General features: G+C 45.4%; 1 protein-coding gene across 2 annotated transcripts in view; it reads right to left on the reverse strand.

Moving 5' to 3' along the window:
* Nucleotides 1-9,627: 9,627 nt before the first annotated feature.
* evi5l (ecotropic viral integration site 5 like) overlaps nt 9,628-18,898 on the reverse strand; it is a 213,768-nt gene continuing 204,497 nt past the window's right edge. For both annotated transcript variants that reach the window (XM_051920679.1, XM_051920678.1), the window contains one exon: nt 9,628-11,871. In XM_051920679.1, the coding sequence (XP_051776639.1) occupies nt 11,554-11,871 (318 nt within the window). In that variant the 3' untranslated portion in view covers nt 9,628-11,553. The remainder of the gene's footprint in view (nt 11,872-18,898) is intronic.

Here is an 18,898-nt window from a genome sequence, read left to right on the forward strand (position 1 = left end):
GAACACAGACATTTTTGTTTTCTTTCTTTCAAGTGTTAGGACATTAAATGGCAGAAGTCACACATCAATGGTTTTGTCTTGTCTTTTTTTTAGTAATACAGGGCATCACCAGAAACACAAATGGACATGGCGTTCATTATATGATATAGCGTGAGGATGATGATGGTGATGATGATCATTCGCCAGAACTACCATGTATAATCACTCAGTTACAGTACTGTCTCCTGTGAGTCCACGTCTCCCTCCCCAACCTTTTTACGCGCAGCGTGTCACCAAAGCTCTGGGGACGCTGGGCTCTCACCGGGGGTCCCTGACTGGATTACACTCGGTGGAATAAATTTGGCAAAGAAAGCACAGCGGGTGCCGTAAGTTCAAATCTAGCGTGAGGTAAGGGGCTGGGGGGCGCCGAAAGCCAACATTCATGAAGAGGAGCAGCGAGACAGCGAAGGGCCGGAGTCGGAGGACGCGTGACGAGCCGAAGTACAAAGCGTGTTGCTCAAGCACAGCGCCACACAGGAAGGCTCTTTGCGTACCCGCTCAGCCATGTTGCTCTGGCCCAGAATCCCAGTAAGAATGAACACAGCCCCCTACCCCGTCCCCCTCAAATTAAGAAAATTAAATCTTCACCAAGTTGACAAGTCCAGGGAGCACGTTTGCACTTTGCAGTTCTGCAATCGAATGGCAAGCACTCGTCGTGGGCCCGAATACCAAGAATGTAAAATAAGTTCGAGTCTTTCAGCTCTGGATTGTCTTGTCAAGTCACTCAACTAAAAATAAAATGAATACAATAAAAGAAAAAGAGCAAATTATGTGGCGTGGCAACCCGCCGAACTGTTAAAAGTGTGTCGATGGCCTTCATCGGTCACGATGGCGTCAGAGTAATGAAGCGGAGGATATCATGAGGGGTCAAATCTGTGCCCTTTTGGATCAAGAAATTAGCCGCAGGAGCAGAAGGGACCACACCTGCCCACCACCCATACACTAATTCAGTGGTTCTCAAACTGGGATGCGCCCCCGTTGCCATTTGTGGCGTAATTTTGCTATTTGTAGGAAAATTTTAAACTTGTAGTGGCGTATCGGCAGCAAAAAATATAGGTGGAGTTTCAAAAAAACATTAGGGGGGCGCGATTAAAACTGTTATGAAAACTCGGGTTGCAAATACTTAAAGGTTGAGAAACGCTGCACTAATTGTACATAATACTAGGCCTGGCACAGGCTGGCACACAGTGCCACGCACTCACGCATACCGGCCAGTCCATGAGGCTCAAACCAATCATAATGAGCACACTGAAATAACATGATGCCTGTAACATTCTCTGACTTGCTCAGTCCAACTGGGTGGGCTTGGGGTCTTATGCAGATAGCATCAGGCACATGTAGAGTAAAGTCCAGATGTCTCCATCTGTGTGCCCCAACCTGTACTGGCGCAGAGTGGCGTCAGGCCTCACTGCCTGCATAACATCCGGTCATGGCGCCTGCTCAGCTCAGGGCTGCCCGGCACTACAAGATGGCACATGGCTGCCAGGACACATATGAAACAGTACAAGTGACTTCAGCCACCCCGCTCAGGACTCTTAGGGTTACGGTTAGGTATGAGGCGCAGGATATGGGGGCTACTCAATGGTGGCTTCTACTAGCGACTGCCCCATTCTTTACACACACACACACACACATATATATATATATATATATACACACATACAGGGGGGGCCCATATTCATGTATATGATTGAAAAGGCATTATTGCCAGGAAACTACCAACATTATTATCAAGTAGCATAATGGAACATTAAGAACCTTAAATGTTCTTTCATCCCATTCTCCATGGCGTGGTCCACCAATGCACCATCCAGGCCTCGATACACACCTGAAGACGAAGAGCAACAATGTCACGGGCGGCCTGGCACATCTGTACTGGGGTATCCTCTGAAATTCTTCTCTGATAGCTGCACTAGCGACAATTGATTCACCGCCATTCTGTATTCGAACACAGCACGTCGTTACTGCCATTCTCAGGCTACACAGTGAGGCCATTCTCAATACGCAGTTGTTTAAATGCTACAGCCTGTCAGAGGAGGCGACGAGGGCAATCACCCCAGGCCCCACGATAGGAGATTCTGATCAACAATGTCACAAAACAGACTGTGCAGTTTAGCTATTTTGTCAATCGAAAAGGAACTTGTCCTCAACATTGGACAAGAGGGTCTTATCAACGATTTTGCTCAGCGAAAAGCCAGAAAAGACGACTTCCGTCTGTGACTGTCAAAGCAGCTGTTTGGTAAGTGTTCGTTTTACTACAAGTGTTCTGGTTCTCCGTAATTAAATAAATTTGCCGACTCCAGTGGGTTCGGCAGAAACGACTGTTATCTAGTTTGTTAATTTTGCGTGCAAAATGTTTCTGAATCATTAATTAAGCTGGTGAAAGGCCACTAAACCAATATAACAACAATTACAATACGTAATGTAATCAAACGGCCAATGGTACCTACATAAGGCACCATGTTTTTTAACAAAAATAATGAGGCGTACAGCATTAGAGGCGGACAAGCCCGTGAGCGTGGTGGTACGGTATATAGCCTACACTTATGGCTCTCGGTCCCGCATATGACACTCGCCCAACGCCCTGTGTACTCCTAAGGCCGCCTCTGAGCCTGTGAAATGTCATATACAAAAATATGGGCCACCCTGCGTATAGACACACACACACATACATAATGTGTGTGTGTGTGTATATATATATATATATATATATATATATATCCATCCATCCATTTTCCAACCCGCTGAATCCGAACACAGGGTCGCGGGGGTCTGCTGGAGCCAATCCCAGCCAACACAGGGCACAAGGCAGGGAACCAATCCTGGGCAGGGTGCCAACCCACCACAGTATATATATATATATATATATATATATATATATATATATATATATATATATATATGTACATATACCGTATATACTCGCGTATAAGTCGGGTCTTGAAACCCGAAAAACCGATCATAAAATCAGACCCCGACTTATACGCCTGTTCAAAAATGCGACACTTATTTCTTTACATCTTCTTGCTTCCTCCAATCTCTCATCAGTTTCTCAGACACATCGAATTTTGTTGCAGCAGCGCAGTTACCAGTTTCATTCGCCACTTCAACGATGTTTAATTTGGTTCTATTCAATAAGGGCGCGCACAAAAAGGTGAGCTTCAAAAGGGCGACCTCAATTGGGCGCGGCGAATAAAGGCAAACGCAACAAAATTATTACAGAAAAGTTATTAGATAAAGGCAATGATTGAACGTATAAAAAGGCGAATGCAAGAATATTAAAACATTCGCTCAATTGAGGTCGCCCTTTTGAAGCTCGCCTTTTTGTGCGCGCCCTTATTGAAGGATACCGTTTAATTTAAAAGCAGCTTCATATTTTCTTCTGATCGAACGCTCCATCGTACATAAGGGATAAAGGAGTATGAGGGTGTGAGATACAACAAACACAAATCAGTGCTTCAGAATAGTTTGGGTATCACTGTGTGGTCACGTAGGCACAATACATAGAAAGAAAAGGCTGTGTGCTCCGTGGTTACTCTCTCAGGTGGGTGTTAGCATGTCGTAATCACTTGGACCGATAGCGTGAGTTTTCCGCATTTGACTTATACGAGCGACATTATAAAATACCAGAAATTATACAGTAAAATCAAGTCCTGGCTTATCCGCGGAAGAACTTAAACGTGAGTATATACGGTATACAGGGCGAGTCAAAATTATGTTAACATTTGAATGGCGGAAACAATTTATTCACAAAACATACTTCATACGTGCAAGATGATTGACAGGAATGTCTCAACCTGTTTGTCATCGTGTTAAACACATGTATCAAATGTGGCACAAAAATTGTATATACATAGCAGTACCATTAGTGCTAACATAATTTTGACTCACCCTCTATATACACACACATGCACACACATAGATTTATATAATGCGGACAGGGACATCTGTAAGGAAGTGTGCGCAGGTACATGACTTTGATTAGCGTGTATCTATTGAGATTTGTGCGGATTCATAACATAAATGTGCCCCTTTCTGGATTGTCGGTTAGATTGCCCAACACAAGGAGAATGTGGAGGCAAAGCAGAGCCCAGCGACCAAACAGCAGACAGGATTTTGGGAGAAGGAGCAGAATATACAGAGAGCGGGAGCAGGCGGCGCACTCCCCACAGCACAGCCCCCTGGTTTTACTCGTCCCTCAGCTGACCAGCACTTCGTCCTTCTTTCTGGGTTTATGAGCAGCCAAACCCTACTGGACGCCAGTTTCCCTAAAACATTCCCATTAAAGTGCATTCCTGAAACTGCAAGGCGTTATTATTATTTTTTCTTTCAAGTAGCATCCCTGTTTCCCATTATTTACAGTCATTTTTTTACACAACTCGTATGAATTGTGAATTATTAAAAAAAATCAAACCTTATTATTATTATTGTTGTTTTTTTATTAGGAGTTTGCACTTTGCAGGAATGAGGCAGCATCCATAAAGTGGGAAGTGATGAGGGCCATCTGGATGAGACACAGAATGGGGGGTGTTGGCGGGGGGTGAGGAGATGCCCACCAAGCAGTGTGAGACGTTCTTATCGTTCTCACTGTATTCTCACTTCAGAGCTACGAGTTAAAGTTGGCTTTTCCATTGGAGAACACAGAAGTGTCCATAAACAGAGTTAACCAAACCAAAGCCTCTTTGCCTCCCACCCACTCGAGGGTCCTGCAACACTGGCAGCTCATCACAGTCACAATCCGACTATTCAATGGACATTTCTTGAAATAAAGTCAAGCCCCCTTACGTCCACCATTCCTGATCTGTTAGCTGCGTTTTTTATTGCCGTGGACTGAAAGGACGTCTCCAGACCCCGCCGGTCACGGCCAACGCTCGTCATCACCACAGTAGCTACAGGCACTTGTTATTTTTTTTTTGTTGAACCCGATTATGCTTGATGGTTGATACATGACTTAAAAAAGTAAAATAAAAATGGAAAATAATTAAGAAAAATGACAAAGTCAAATGACTAAAATAATTATCCATTAAAAAGACTCGTAGTAGAAGAAACAACTAAACCTGATGATTTGACCAAGCAGCTCGTGGCAGAACAGGCCTCGTCTCACACAATGGCAGCACAGCCCACTTACAATTACTGCCCTCACTTCGGCTGTTCAAATACTTAAATATTTAAAAATGTACAACACTGTTAGAGAAGCGCAACACAATGACCAAAGTCAACGGATAAGCAAGAACGACTCCTTGTAAGAATGTGAACAGCACAAACTCCATTGATCAAAGCCAGTGCCACGCTTCACGACGGCTGACCGCCCAGGTGCTTTTCCAGATGACTGCGCTGGCACAGATTGGTTCTCCAAATCCGAGCTAACGCTGCCAGACGCGGACGCCCCACACGTCGATCCTTTCAAGGTACAAACGACAATCACGGGGGACGCTGAGCCCGTTAACGCAGCAATAGGACCGAGGCAGACGCCATTGAAATCAAGATGTGTTGATGGGAGAAAAAAAAAAAAAAATTTTTTTGGGGGGGGGCGGGCATTGTGTCACATTAGAAAGGTGGACATTCAATGCTTTGGTGTCATTAGGACGATGAGGACAAAGATGCAGCGGCCATCCCACCTGAGTTTAGGCCAGGCCAGTACTTGGGTGGGAGACCAGGTAGGAAAAGCTTGGGTTGCTGTGGAAGAGGCCAGCAGGGGGGCGCTTACCCGGTGGTCTGTGTGTTGATCCCAATGCCCCCCCAGTGCGGTGATGGGGACAGTATGCTGTAAAAATGGCAGCTTCCTTCAGATGTAAAACTGAAGTCCTGACTCTCTGTGGTGGTCATAAAAGTCGCCTGGGCGTCCTTCGTAAAGAGTAGGGGGTATCCTGATGTCCCGGCTAAACTACCCACCATGGCCTGGTCAATCTGGCCCCCCAGTCACCCCCTGTCTCTAATTGGCTCTGTCTCTCTCCCACCACTTCACCACCTCACTGCTAACATGTGCTGAGTGGACTGGCACAAAAATGGTTGCCGTCACGTCACCCAGGTGGGTGCTGCACATTAGTGATTGAAGTGCTTTCTCTCCGTCTGTGTAAAGCACTAAATAAATGTCATTAATTATTGTTATTATTATGACCATTAAAAAGGGTAACATCAGACTAAATGTGTTTATTCGTCCAGATGGCACATCCACAAACACATTTCAAGTCACATTTGGCCACGGAGGAACCGAAAGGAAGTTGAGAAAAGCGGACAAAACGGGATTCAAAAAGAATTGAACCCCCTCAGAACGGATGATTCGGTAAATACGCACCGTGTGAGTCAACTGATAACAGGATTTAAATCTTACAAATGCTCGATGTGTGACCCTCGTGTTAAACAGCACACGTCAACCCCTTTGTAGCTCATCATCATCATCGACAGTTAATATGGCAGACACGATGTGTTCCTTCATTACCACTGATGTTAATCGGCAAAGCGTCTTTCGCGGTGAGAATGTTGCGTTTGCTGAATATTTTCCTGCAAATTCAGTGTGACTGGCTGGCTGGCAACCCCTCCCCCCCCCCCATGCTTTTTTTTTTTTAACTCGGCCTCACTAACAACGGAGACCTTCCAGTCCTACAAATCCAAATCCAAAGCCCACCGGCTCAGACCCCCATCACAGGCCCGTTGTGTTCTGAACGTTCAGAAATCACTTTGTGACTCCACTGGCATGAGAAAACCGGCACATGTGACACACCGTTCGACTCGTCTTGATGTCTTGTTACACGAGCTGCTGGGCTTTTCAGGGGTCCCCCCTATTTTTGGCTACTGTTGTGGTGTGAACTTTTGTATTTTAGATGATGAATATTTTGCATGTCTTTATTTGTAAATCAGACAAACCAAATGTAATATATTAGTGTTACATTATTGATAAGAACAGCAATGTTTAAGAATCCCCCACCCCCCTGTAATTTTATGACAGGGTGAGCACACATGCAGAGATGAATTTCTGCTCCTGGCACACCTTCTGCCCTCAAAAAGCGTATGACAGAACGCCGTTCCTCCTTTGGCGCAATTTCTACGTTTCTCAGCCATCTTCACCACAGGGTGACAACTCTTAGACTAAAACTGCAGGGGCAGAGAGAACTAGTCACATGACCCTCTCAGACACACTCAAACTAGTCACATGATCCTCTCAGACACACTCAAACTAGTCACATGACCCTCTCAGACACACCCAAACTAGTCACATGACCCTCTCAGACACACCCAAACTAGTCACAAACACACCCAAACTAGTCACATGACCCTCTCAGACACACCCAAACTAGTCACATGACCCTCTCAGACACACCCAAACTAGTCACATGACCCTCTCAGACACCACCAATCACTACGTGTCCTGCCTTCACTGTTTCAAATGAAAATATAAAAGTGTGGAAACTTTCTGAATGACCCTCATAACTTGGACAAATCAATGGAATATTAGCGTTTCATTGGTGAGAAGCTTTCATGTTTGAAGACCCCCCCCCCAGTTCTTTACTTTGTAATTTTATGACAGGGTCGGATGAACTGCCTAAAACCAGTTTGGCAAGCGATTCTCTGCAGGATTCTCTCAATCAACCCCCCAGAGGAAAGCCAGACTACCTAACTGACAAGCTTCACCTTAATAAATGGTATTGGGGGGCCGGTGTGAAACCATTGCGTTGCCCCAGAATTCTATTGGTCTAAAGGTGCCTGTCTGGTTTTCAATCAGTACCATGACGCCCTATTGGCTGTAGGGTTTGCTTGCTTTACTCCTCCCTCTCTCTCTCTCTCATACCAACTGATGAAGGAGCATCTCACACACCATAAACTGAAAAGGACAACACAATGAAGAGCACAGCTGGGCTGCCATATTGAGTCAGGCATGCGGCCTGTGCTGAAGAAAGCTGACCACAAAATGAGGCCTTAACTAGAAACATTTAAAGTAACAAACAAGTCAGTGTGCCGCCTCAAACTACACATCAGCATTTATCAAGTTGTATGGTTGCCGGCGTTCACTTGTACTTTGCTTATTGTCGTTATTTATGAATATTATCAATAATACATTATTTAAAGTGTAACTTAACTCCTGCTTATCTTTTACTACACCTAACTTGGCTGAGGTTACAGATGTAGAAGGGAAGGTGGGGAGATGTTCTAAAGTACAATACCTTAGAAACTGTAAGTCTGTGAGATCTGAGGTGTCCTGACAAAGGCTACACAATAATAACACAAAAGGGGAAAGTCGAGTCACAGAGGGAACTCTACCAAGACACAACAGCCGTCTCGATCCAAACCTCATTATTAGGGTATGATGACACCAATTTGACATGATTAAAAGGACGTGAAGTTGTACAGTCCACATCAACCGACCCCATGGGATACGAGGGGTCACAAAACTTCAAAAAAAAAATAAATAAAAATAAACGGTGATCAATAACATGAGTATGTGGCGCGTCGTTTGATGCCATTCTGAGGTTGCTGACCACAAATATCAGAACATTTGTGACACTTCATTCTTTACCAGCCACTTCCAGGTTAGAAATGGCGTCAAAGTTCAAGCATAAGCACGTGGGGGGCCATTTTTGTACTATCTGAAGATCACGGATTACAAATCTGAGCTTATTTTTGATTTCTGATCAGAATGCTGCTCCTCCTTTGGTGCGATTTCTACGTTTCGCAGTCATCTTCACCACAGGACGACGACTCTTCTACTAAACTGCAAGGGCAGCCGGCTTGCAAGACAGAACTGGTCACATGACACTCTCAGACACGACCAATCACAACTCGCCCCGCCTTCACCATTTCCAACGAAAACATAACAAGTGCAGAAAGTTTTGGAACGACCCTCGTAACTTGGACAAATCCATGGAATTTTAGCGTCTTACGAAGAGTCTGGCCTGCGGCGGACCCCCAACCAGGGCTGTCTTAACGCATGGGCACACTGGGCAGTTGCCCCACCTTGATCTGCTGAGTGGCTGTGTTGGTAGGGCCCCAGTGCATTGCTATAACGCTGTTAAGACGGACGACAGAGGGCGAGAATGACAAAACATCTCATTACAGTCAAGAATATTCAGACTTGAAATGTTTAAACTGACGCAGACGTTTGAAGATTTCAACTATCTGGCGCGACTCTCCTTGTTTATTACGCACTTCTACCTCACGGAGTAAAAATCGACATTTCTTAGGAGCGTCCCGAGTTAGGGCGGTTTACACTAATTCAGACATTTTTCTCTTTGTTATTCTGTGGAGGTTTAAGTTACAAAAATAAATAATAACAATACAAAATCGGACACATTTACTCATCCAGGAAAAGCCCACGCAAAGCAGGACGGCGCCATTTGCTCGAGTCGTGACGCTCGCTCATCACATCAGACCTACAAGGAAATCAAAATGGCCGGAAAGCATCACGTCACTTTGTGCAGAATTCCCTTCGTTTTTTGGCTCGTCTGACCAAGTGCAGGATATGAACACGTCTTACAGGTAAAGACAGACAGTCGATCGTCTAACAGATGCTTACAAAATGATCGTAAAAACATCGGGCTACAATTGGAAAATATGTACAGAAGAAGAAGAAGAAGAAATAAAAAGATATTTGGCAACAGTGCATGGTGTTTGATTTAATACACGTTAGGAAAGATCGAAACCATTTTGCCTTTTTAAGGCTCAAATACACACAGAAGTGTATATATATATATATATATATATTTATATACTGCTTTATAAATAATCTATACTCTATAATAATATCACATTGACTGTATATTCATAGAGTCCATGCTTTGATGGCAGAGGCCTCGTCCCACAATCCATATTTTGTACCTCATTAAATTTACCTGCTGATATATTGCTGTCACAGAATACCCTGGGATGAGAAGGAGCCAGCGGGTGAAGTCCTTTGTCTTGGCAACGTTAAACCCCTCGGCCTCGCTTCACTGGTGGTACGGGCACAAGCAGCTCTTTAAAAAGTGCGACTCTATGGTCAACGCCATCACAGACCAGGAAGCAGAGATCTTCAAATGGAACCCTGGGAGTTCAGAGATTTAAAAAAAAAAAAAAAAAATGAAGGCGTGGTCTGTAAAATTAAAATGACCGGACTGTCACTTCCTGTAAAATGTCACCAAGTATTTCAACTTGATGACAGTGGGGAGGGAATGGATGAAACTGTGCGTTCAGAGTGCAAAGTGCTGCTGGAGAGGGAAAGGGGCCGAGTTCTGTCCTTCTGTACCGTTAACAATGAAATTAACACTGGCATGGTGGGGGGGGGGGGGGGGGGGGGGAATGAGAAAACACTGCAGCTGTAGCGTAGCAATCCTTGGAAAATGGGAGGAGCGCTGACGTCCAGGGATTGTAGAGCAGCACCATTTAATTGGGTCAGCAGGAGTTGTAATTAGCAAGAACAAAAAGACGCCAACTGTTGGAAATGATTTTACACCAAGCGTTCCATCACCTTGTGTGCCCAGCACCGAGAGTAGCACCGCGCCACCCAAGCAGGCATTTTCTTCATTTGTTCCTGCGCGATGACACATTTTTCTCAGGGCTTCACGTTCCCTTCTTCGAAAACTTGCAGCCCCCCCTGCATTAACCCTACAAGCCTATCGCTAGTTTGCTCCTTCATATATACAATATAAAAAAAAAAACCTCTTCTCTAGGATAACTGGATTTTTAAACACGAGCAGTGTGAGAAACGGCTACGAGAGACAAAAAAAACAAAAACAGGAGGCCGTGTGGCAGTCAGTCAGTCACTCAACGTTGGGTGGGCTGGAGGGGAACAAGTAAAAGACTCTCTTCATGCAGGATCACAGCAGAATAACTCCAGACGAGGCCGCGAAAATCAGACAACGGGCAATGAAACCCACCCAAGTTAGCCTCAATATGAGGCCACAGCCTTGTAAGTAGGAGCCCCGGGGTCTCAGAAACGCCGAGCGCCACTGCGGCAAAGCCACCGTTCCCTAGGGCAAATGCCGAGCACTATGGGAGATGGGGACGGCGGGTGTCGCTTGTGACCACCGAGTTTCTTTGACGTTCAGCGTTTGCCCAGGAGGGAGTCGGAGTGGTCCCTGACATGCATGAGGAGTACGGTGGCTAACCTCTGAGCTCTTTCACAAATTCCGTTGTAAAGTTTGTCCTTCCATTGTGAAGTGAAGCCCCCTCTGAACACGCAACTTATTTTCCACGGTGGTGGTCTAAAGCAACATAACATTTCTACATCATATATATATATATATATATATAAATAAATATATATATATAAATATGTGCACGCACACACCAAATATCTCACAACCCTTAGATGCTGCCTGCGGTCAAATACTGCAGAGTGGAACGTCACATTAAGGAGGATATGAACACGAGTCCCGAAACGTGAAGATTCCGGGTCCACGTTTTGTAAGAATCCATTTGCAGACAGCGTTCCTCGAGATCCCAGGGCCTCTAAGACGCATGAGTGTGTAGAGTTGGGATGGCCACTTAGTTCTGCCGGCTGCTTGCCAAGTCCCACTGACCGGACCTCCGTCTCTTCCGAAATCAGTTGTTGAGGTCGTCTCTGCAGACCATGTGCGCGTACGGCTCATCCGCATTGCCCAGCCGCTCGTCCTGCTCGCTGTCCGTGCTGCCATCGCTGTCCTTGCCCGGGTTTTCCACCCCACAGAGGAAGCGAGCATTGCCAGAGGTCAAAGGGTACAGCGCATCCTGCAAGGTCCCCACCACCATACGGCTGGGGAGCAAATCTTCGTCCGAGCTCAGCGAGTCGCCGTCTCCAATCTCGTGGTTCACAATGTGTATCCCGTCAAAGGTGGTCATTGGGTCTTTGAATGCCTGGTGGTGTCCCTTCATGAGCCGAATCTGAGGGGAGAAAAAAAGTAACACATACAGGATTACTTTGAATTTCTGGTTCAGATCACTTATTAATTTAAAATATTAAAGATGCAATCTCAGTTGTATCAGACTCAACCCCACAGAGGACATCAGTCCACCGGTCACACTAGGCCTGTGCACACTCTTCTTTTGTGGAAGGGGTCCTGGGGTGACCCTAACTCTCAGCTTTCATATTCCTTATTCCTGTCCCAAATCTCCACCACAGCACTCGAGTGCTTACACTCATCAGGCCCGTCACAAAGATGTACAGTAGCTGTGGTCAGCACCTTGGTTGACTGCTACTGTGGCTAAATGTTTTCATCTATGGACACCCCCAGGCAAGAAGATCGAGCACAAAAACAAGCAGGAGAGGAGGCTGACAATTGAATTCACGCATTACACATTCACATTCCCTACCTTAATGTTTCTAACGCGCCTAAAACAGAAGCAAAGCAAAATGAGTGGCACAATTACAACCTGGATGGGCAGCAGCTCTCATCGCCAGGCACCCAATTATTCGAGACTGGCGGCTGGAAAGCTGATTGGTCTCCCGAACCGGCCTGGTCTCTGGATGGAAATGGTGGAACGAGAACTTCCCGATAATTTTGAGTTTATGTTGCTCTTGTGCTTTTGTGATGCGTCTCTTGGGGTGTAGGGGGCAGACTCCGGTCTCATGTTTGGGCCTTGTGCCTTTCAGCCACTTCTGGCTTGGCATGACTGATGTTCTTGAACCTTCTAACCGCCTCAGAGTTTCCCTGGTCAATCTTGTGTTTAATTTTTGTGGACTTGCAGCCTACGATTGATAAACACGTCGAGGCTCCGAGTTTGTACTTTATGCTGGTTCTGACCTGACACTTCCTGTGAAGAACATGCATACAAGATCTTGAATCTTCTCTGAATAGAACAGAGCAAAAGAATAGTCTTACTTCGGACCGGTCAAGATTTTTTAATAAATACAAGAATTAACAATGCAAAAGATACCAATGATTTAAAATTTAATTTAAAACATGGAAGCAAATCACATCAGACAATTGTTTAAAAGTCCATCTGTTGTGGTGTGAAATTTTGTATATAAGTTGATAAATATTTCGTACAGTGCATCCAGAAAGTATTCACAGCACATCACTTTTTCCACATTTTGTTATGTTACAGCCTTAGTTCAAAATGGATTAAATTCATTTTTTTCCTCAGAATTCTACACACAACACCCCATAATGACAACGTGAAAAAAGTTTACTTGAGGTTTTTGCAAATTTATTAAAAATTAAAAAACTGAGAAATCCCATGTCCATAAGTATTCACAGCCTTTGCTCAATACTTTGTCGATGCCCCTTTGGCAGCAATTCCAGCCTCAAGTCTTGTTGAATATGATACCACAAGCTTGGCACACCTATCCTTGGCCAGTTTGGCCCATTCCTCTTTGCAGCACCTCTCAAGCTCCATCAGGTTGGATGGGAAGCGTTGGTGCACAGCCATTTTAAGATCTCTCCAGAGATGTTCAATCGGAGTCAAATCTGGGCTCTGGCTGGGCCACTCAAGGACATTCACAGAGTTGTCCTGAAGCCACTCCTTTGATATCTTGGCTGTGTGCTTAGGGTCGTTGTCCTCCTGAAAGATGAACCGTCGCCCCAGTCTGAGGTCAAGAGCGCTCTGGAGCAGGTTTTCAGCCAGGATGTCTCTGTACATTGCTGCAGTCATCTTTCCCTTTATCCTGACTAGTCTCCCAGTCACTGCCGCTGAAAAACATCCTCACAGCATGATGCTGCCACCACCATGCTTCACTATAGGGATGGTATTGGCCTGGTGATGAGCGGTTCCTGGTTTCCTCCAAATGTGACGCCTGGCATTCACACCAAAGAGTTCAATCTTTGTCTCATCAGACCACAGAATTTTCTTTCTCATGGTCTGAGAGTCCTTCAGGTGCCTTTTGGCAAACTCCAGGCGGGCTGCCATGTGCCTTTTACTAAGGAGTGGCTTCCGTCTGGCCACTCTACCATACAGGCCTGATTGGTGGATTGCTGCAGAGATGGTTGTCCTTCTGGAAGGTTCTCCTCTCTCCACAGAGGACCTCTGGAGCTCTGACAGAGTGACCATCGGGTTCTTGGTCACCTCCCTGACTAAGGCCCTTCTCCCCCGATCGCTCAGTTTAGATGGCCGGCCAGCTCTAGGAAGAGTCCTGGTGGTTTCGAACTTCTTAGATAGATAGATGCTTTATTAATGCCAAGGGGAAATTCACATACTCCAGCAGCAGCATACTGATAAAGAACAATATTAAATTAAAGAGTGATAACAATGCAGGTATACAGACAGACAGTAACTTTGTATAATGTCGCATAGTGTGAGGGAGGAACGATCTCCTCATCTGTCAGTGGAGCAGGACGGTGACAGCAGTCTGTCGCTGAAGCTGCTCCTCTGTCTGGAGATGATCCTGTTCAGTGGATGCAGTGGATTCTCCATGATTGACAGGAGTCTGCTCAGCGCCCATCGCTCTGCTACGGATGTCAAACTGTCCAGCTCCGTGCTTACAATAGAGCCTGCCTTCCTCACCAGTTTGTCGAGGCGTGAGGCGTCCCTCTTCTTTATGCTGCCTCCCCAGCACACCACCGCGTAGAAGAGGGCGCTTGCCACAACCGTCTGATAGAACATCTGCAGCATCTTATTGTAGATGTTGAAGGACGCCAGCCTTCTAAGGAAGTATAGTCGACTCTTGCACTGAACATCAGTATTGGCAGTCCAGTCTAGTTTATCATCCAGCTGCACTCCCAGGTATTTATAGGTCTGCACCCTGTGCACACAGTCACCTCTGATGATCACGGGGTCCATGAGGGGCCTGGGCCTCCTAAAATCCACCACCAGCTCCTTGGTTTTGCTGGTGTTCAGCTGTAGGTGGTTTGAGTCGCACCATTTAACAAAGTCCTTGATTAGGTTCCTGTACTCCTCATTCTGCCCACTCCTGATGCAGCCCACGATAGCAGTGTCATCAGTGAGAATACAAGTAATGTAGAACTCTATCAAGACAAAACACCATCATCAAGTCCCACCTTATAATAAATTTCTTGCACCCATTGATCAAATTTACAGGTTGAAGTGCACTAAAGCCCAGCTGTTAGCCTAACCAGGATCTGTTTGGAATGTGAAATGAAAATCAAAATAGCCAGAGGACACTGGGAGAACATTCAAACTCCACACAGATGGTTCAACTGTCCAAGCAGTCACCGAGTCTCCTTGAGCTGTCAGGCTACCTTCTGAACTTCCACACTCCCAAGTTTTACAACACCTCAGTTTTTATGGAAATGCACGCAGTTTAATGTCGTAACGTTTCATAAATCAAGGCATAGAACACATAAAGAATGGCAAATAAAAAAATAAGATAAGGAAACGTTCAAGTGTACAAAAGTTTACTCCAATTTTGAATTCCTCAAAGTAGCCCGCCCCTTGTGCTGATATAAAACTGTGGTGACCCCTTTGATTCAGAATGCCAGTCACCAACTCTGCCTCCAGAGATAGAACCCCAGACCATCGTACGTCCTCCTCCGTGCTGGTGTCAAGGGGGACCATCCTGTCACCAACTCGACGGCGTACAAACACCCCGCGTGACGAAGCGAATTTGGATTCTTTCGGTCCATGAGACTTTCTCCCAGCCTGCAGTCGCCCACAGCTGGTATTTCAAGGCCCTGTTTTGTCCTTTAATAAATGGTTTTATTAAATGTCACACCGGCAGCCCAAAGTCACGTCCTCACAGAACGCACTGACATTTGGCTTTTGTCAACTTGCACTGCTAAGCTGTGCTGTGAGGCGCCTGTGACCACATGAGCTGGTGACCCTCACAAACTTGTCTTCTGATTGGCTGGTGACTTTTTGTGATCTCGTCCTATCAGAGTTTCTTCCAGTTGCCAGTTACCTTTTTATCGTGTCAGACTTGTACAGGGCTTGCTGCATACATTATACGTCTACATTATACAGAAACACCGGAAACATTAGTCCTTGAGTTTATTTTGTAGAATCCCAACTCAAAGTATGCGTTTTGATTTCCTATTTTTAAGAGGCTCGGCCTTCTCAGTGAACGGCTTTTCCTATAATCACCACAGCGACACTCTCTATATATGAAGTGTCTCAATGAAAATCAGCCTCAAATATCACTGCTCTGTGGTTTTCTTTTTTTTTTTAAGATGTACATTTAAACTTCCGTTCAGTTTCTCAGAAGCTTCAAACAGAAAGTGGCAAATAAATGATTTTTCAACATCTCATTTGAAGAAAATCAGTTGACCGCCTTGCCCAATATCTTCCTGAATTGTACACAGCGGAAGGCCTCTTCACACACGTACAGCTTACTACAAGATATCATTTACGTTCATTCATCCATCCAAAGTTTAAGGTGCTGCAGGGTCACAGGCAGCGGGCGCCGATTCCAGCAACACAAAGGGGCAGGGTGACAGCCTGCAATGGAAAGTGGGGGGCCAGTTCAGAGTTGGCAATGAACATTAAATGTGTCTTTGGGGTATGAGGGGGAATAAAATTGCATAAACGGGGCAAACATGCAGATTTTAAATCCAGGAGTACAGAATTTATAAATCTGCTATATAATAAAACACGAAGGTCCGTGTGTCCAATCCCAGGTAACCCTCAGGGTGTCCAAGCTGGGCTCCCGTCATAGGTATACTGCCACCAGCTGTGATGAGGACAAATTGTTCCTGAAATCTGTTTGTGCCCCCCATCCATCCATTACTGGGTCATCCTGACCGGGTTGCGTCTCTATCCTTGCTCTCCATCCATTATGGTGCCCCAGCTGGGTAGGAAATCTTCACTGACTTGAGTGGGGATGCCAGTCCATCCAGTCTGACACTTACAATACGCATCAATTCTCCATTTAGTAATTTGTTAAAGATTATACTAATATTTTCCCTGAGAACTTGTGCCTGCCCTCAGAACAGAACTGAATTGAATTGAATTCAAGCCAAATCCAATATTGCCGTCAAGATCCAAATATTTAAATTGGTATATTTAACAAAATTTTAGCTGAATTTGAATAAAATGGAGGCTTCACATGGAATATTTTGTTTTGCTCCTATTAGCTACCAAGTTAATGGAATGTTCTTAATGCTCTGCTATATTTCTGTATACCTCAGGATGGAGTTGGACAGCCAGACAGAAACCTCAACGATTAGACAGTGTAAGGGATGGCATGCAGGGACTGGCATCCCAGCCCGAATTGAACAAAGGACCCTTATCCGGCCAGGAGGCCAGTACAATGGGAGGACTGTGGGAGATAAGCACTGATAAATATTTTCTTCACTAGACGGCAGCCTCCCTGGGTTAGGATTCCCACACGGATGTCTGCAAGGCATTCTGGGATCTGTAGTCCTGTGGGACAGTGGAGTTCATGGGGTCCACCAGGGGGAGCTGATGGGATTCACAATCCCAATTGACCTGAAAGAACCTCCATCGGGCAATGCCCTGGTACCGTAAGTACAAGATAAATGAGACCGCTTAACCTCACCCAGGCGAGATGGAGTTGAGTGGACGAAGGACAAAGCGCACCTGGGAGACGGGAAGGAGAGAAGAAAAAAGAAGGAGAAGAATTGTGTTGGTGTATGTGGCTTTTGAAGCCTACGTACAAGGAATTTGCTGTGAATAAACCTTTTGCACGGGCGGCACGGTGGCGTAGTGGGTAGCGCTGCTGCCTCGCAGTTAGGAGACCCGGGTTCACTTCCCGGATCCTCCCTGCGTGGAGTTTGCAAATGTTCTCCCCGTGTTCCTCCGGTTTCCTCCCACAGTCCAAAGACATTCAGGTTAGGTGCATTGGTGATTCTAAATTGTCTCTAGTGTGTGTTTGGTGTGTGTGTGTGTGTGTGTGTGTGCGCCCTGCAGTGGACTGGTACCCTGCCCGGGGTGTGTTTCCTGCCTTGCACCCTGTGTTGGCTGGGATTGGCTCCAGCAGACCCCCGTGACCCTGTAGTTAGGACATAGCGGGTTGGAAAATGGATGGATGGATGGATGGATAAACCTTTTGCTTAAATCGGAACTGGTGTCTGTGAGTAGGGGTGCTGTAACGCCCCCTAGTGGTCACAACAGAAAGACATTAAGGGCACAGCGTTTTCTGACTGGATGTGCGTATGCCAAACGTAGGTCCTAACATACGTGATAACAGATGTAATCTGGACACTTAAACAATGGAGCATCACAGGCCAGAGGTTTTTCTTTTTCTGTGTGGGTGCAAAACCAGTCAAAAGCTTTAGAACACCTCAGTTTCCCCAGTTTTTCTTTAATGAAATGCAACAAAGAACGAAAAAGGTGAAAAGTAAAGCAGTAAACTGCCAGAGGTTTTAAACGTAAAGTTTAGGTTAGCAAAAACTGAAAAAAAAAGAAATTTCAGTATACTGTATTACAAATGGGCCCTCATCAGGGAACAACTAATAGGAAACAACCTACTGAAGTTCTGCAGCAAGTCCAGGAAATGAAGCCTAGCAAGGTGAAGGAAACAATTTGTACAGGTGTCCCGACTTGTGTCGATTACTTAAAAGCTCTCTGTCTGTCTTAGAGCAGAGTCGGAACAAACCAGTAGTGTATCGCTGTATTTTTCTTTTTTCTTTGAATTTCACTCCCCAACTTTTAAAATGAAGACCCTTGGACGGTGGAGTTTTTATTTTGTGCTTGAGTCATATGAGCACCCGTAAAGCCGCTCTGCTAGCTGTAATCTGAACCATTTTCAGCTATTTGGGAATGAACCAAAAATTTAATAGGGAAGTGACCACTCAAAGGTCCCGAGGCCTCCTAAAGGTCAGCAGCCTGCTTAATTAATTAAGGACCACCTTAATAAACATCTGCTGGATTCTAAAGACGGCGCATCACTTTTTGCTGAATTGTACTCCAGTCAAAGGCACACATATTGTGGCTCTGCATTTTCGGCTTGCATGTTGGTTAATCTATTAACATTTAGTGGAAAATTAGCTTGGTTGATGTTAATTTTATTATTAAAACTGGCCACTTACCACAGAACAGTGGTGAACCCTCAACT

This window comes from Erpetoichthys calabaricus, chromosome 17 (assembly GCF_900747795.2).
Source record: "Erpetoichthys calabaricus chromosome 17, fErpCal1.3, whole genome shotgun sequence".
NCBI lineage: Eukaryota > Metazoa > Chordata > Cladistia > Polypteriformes > Polypteridae > Erpetoichthys > Erpetoichthys calabaricus.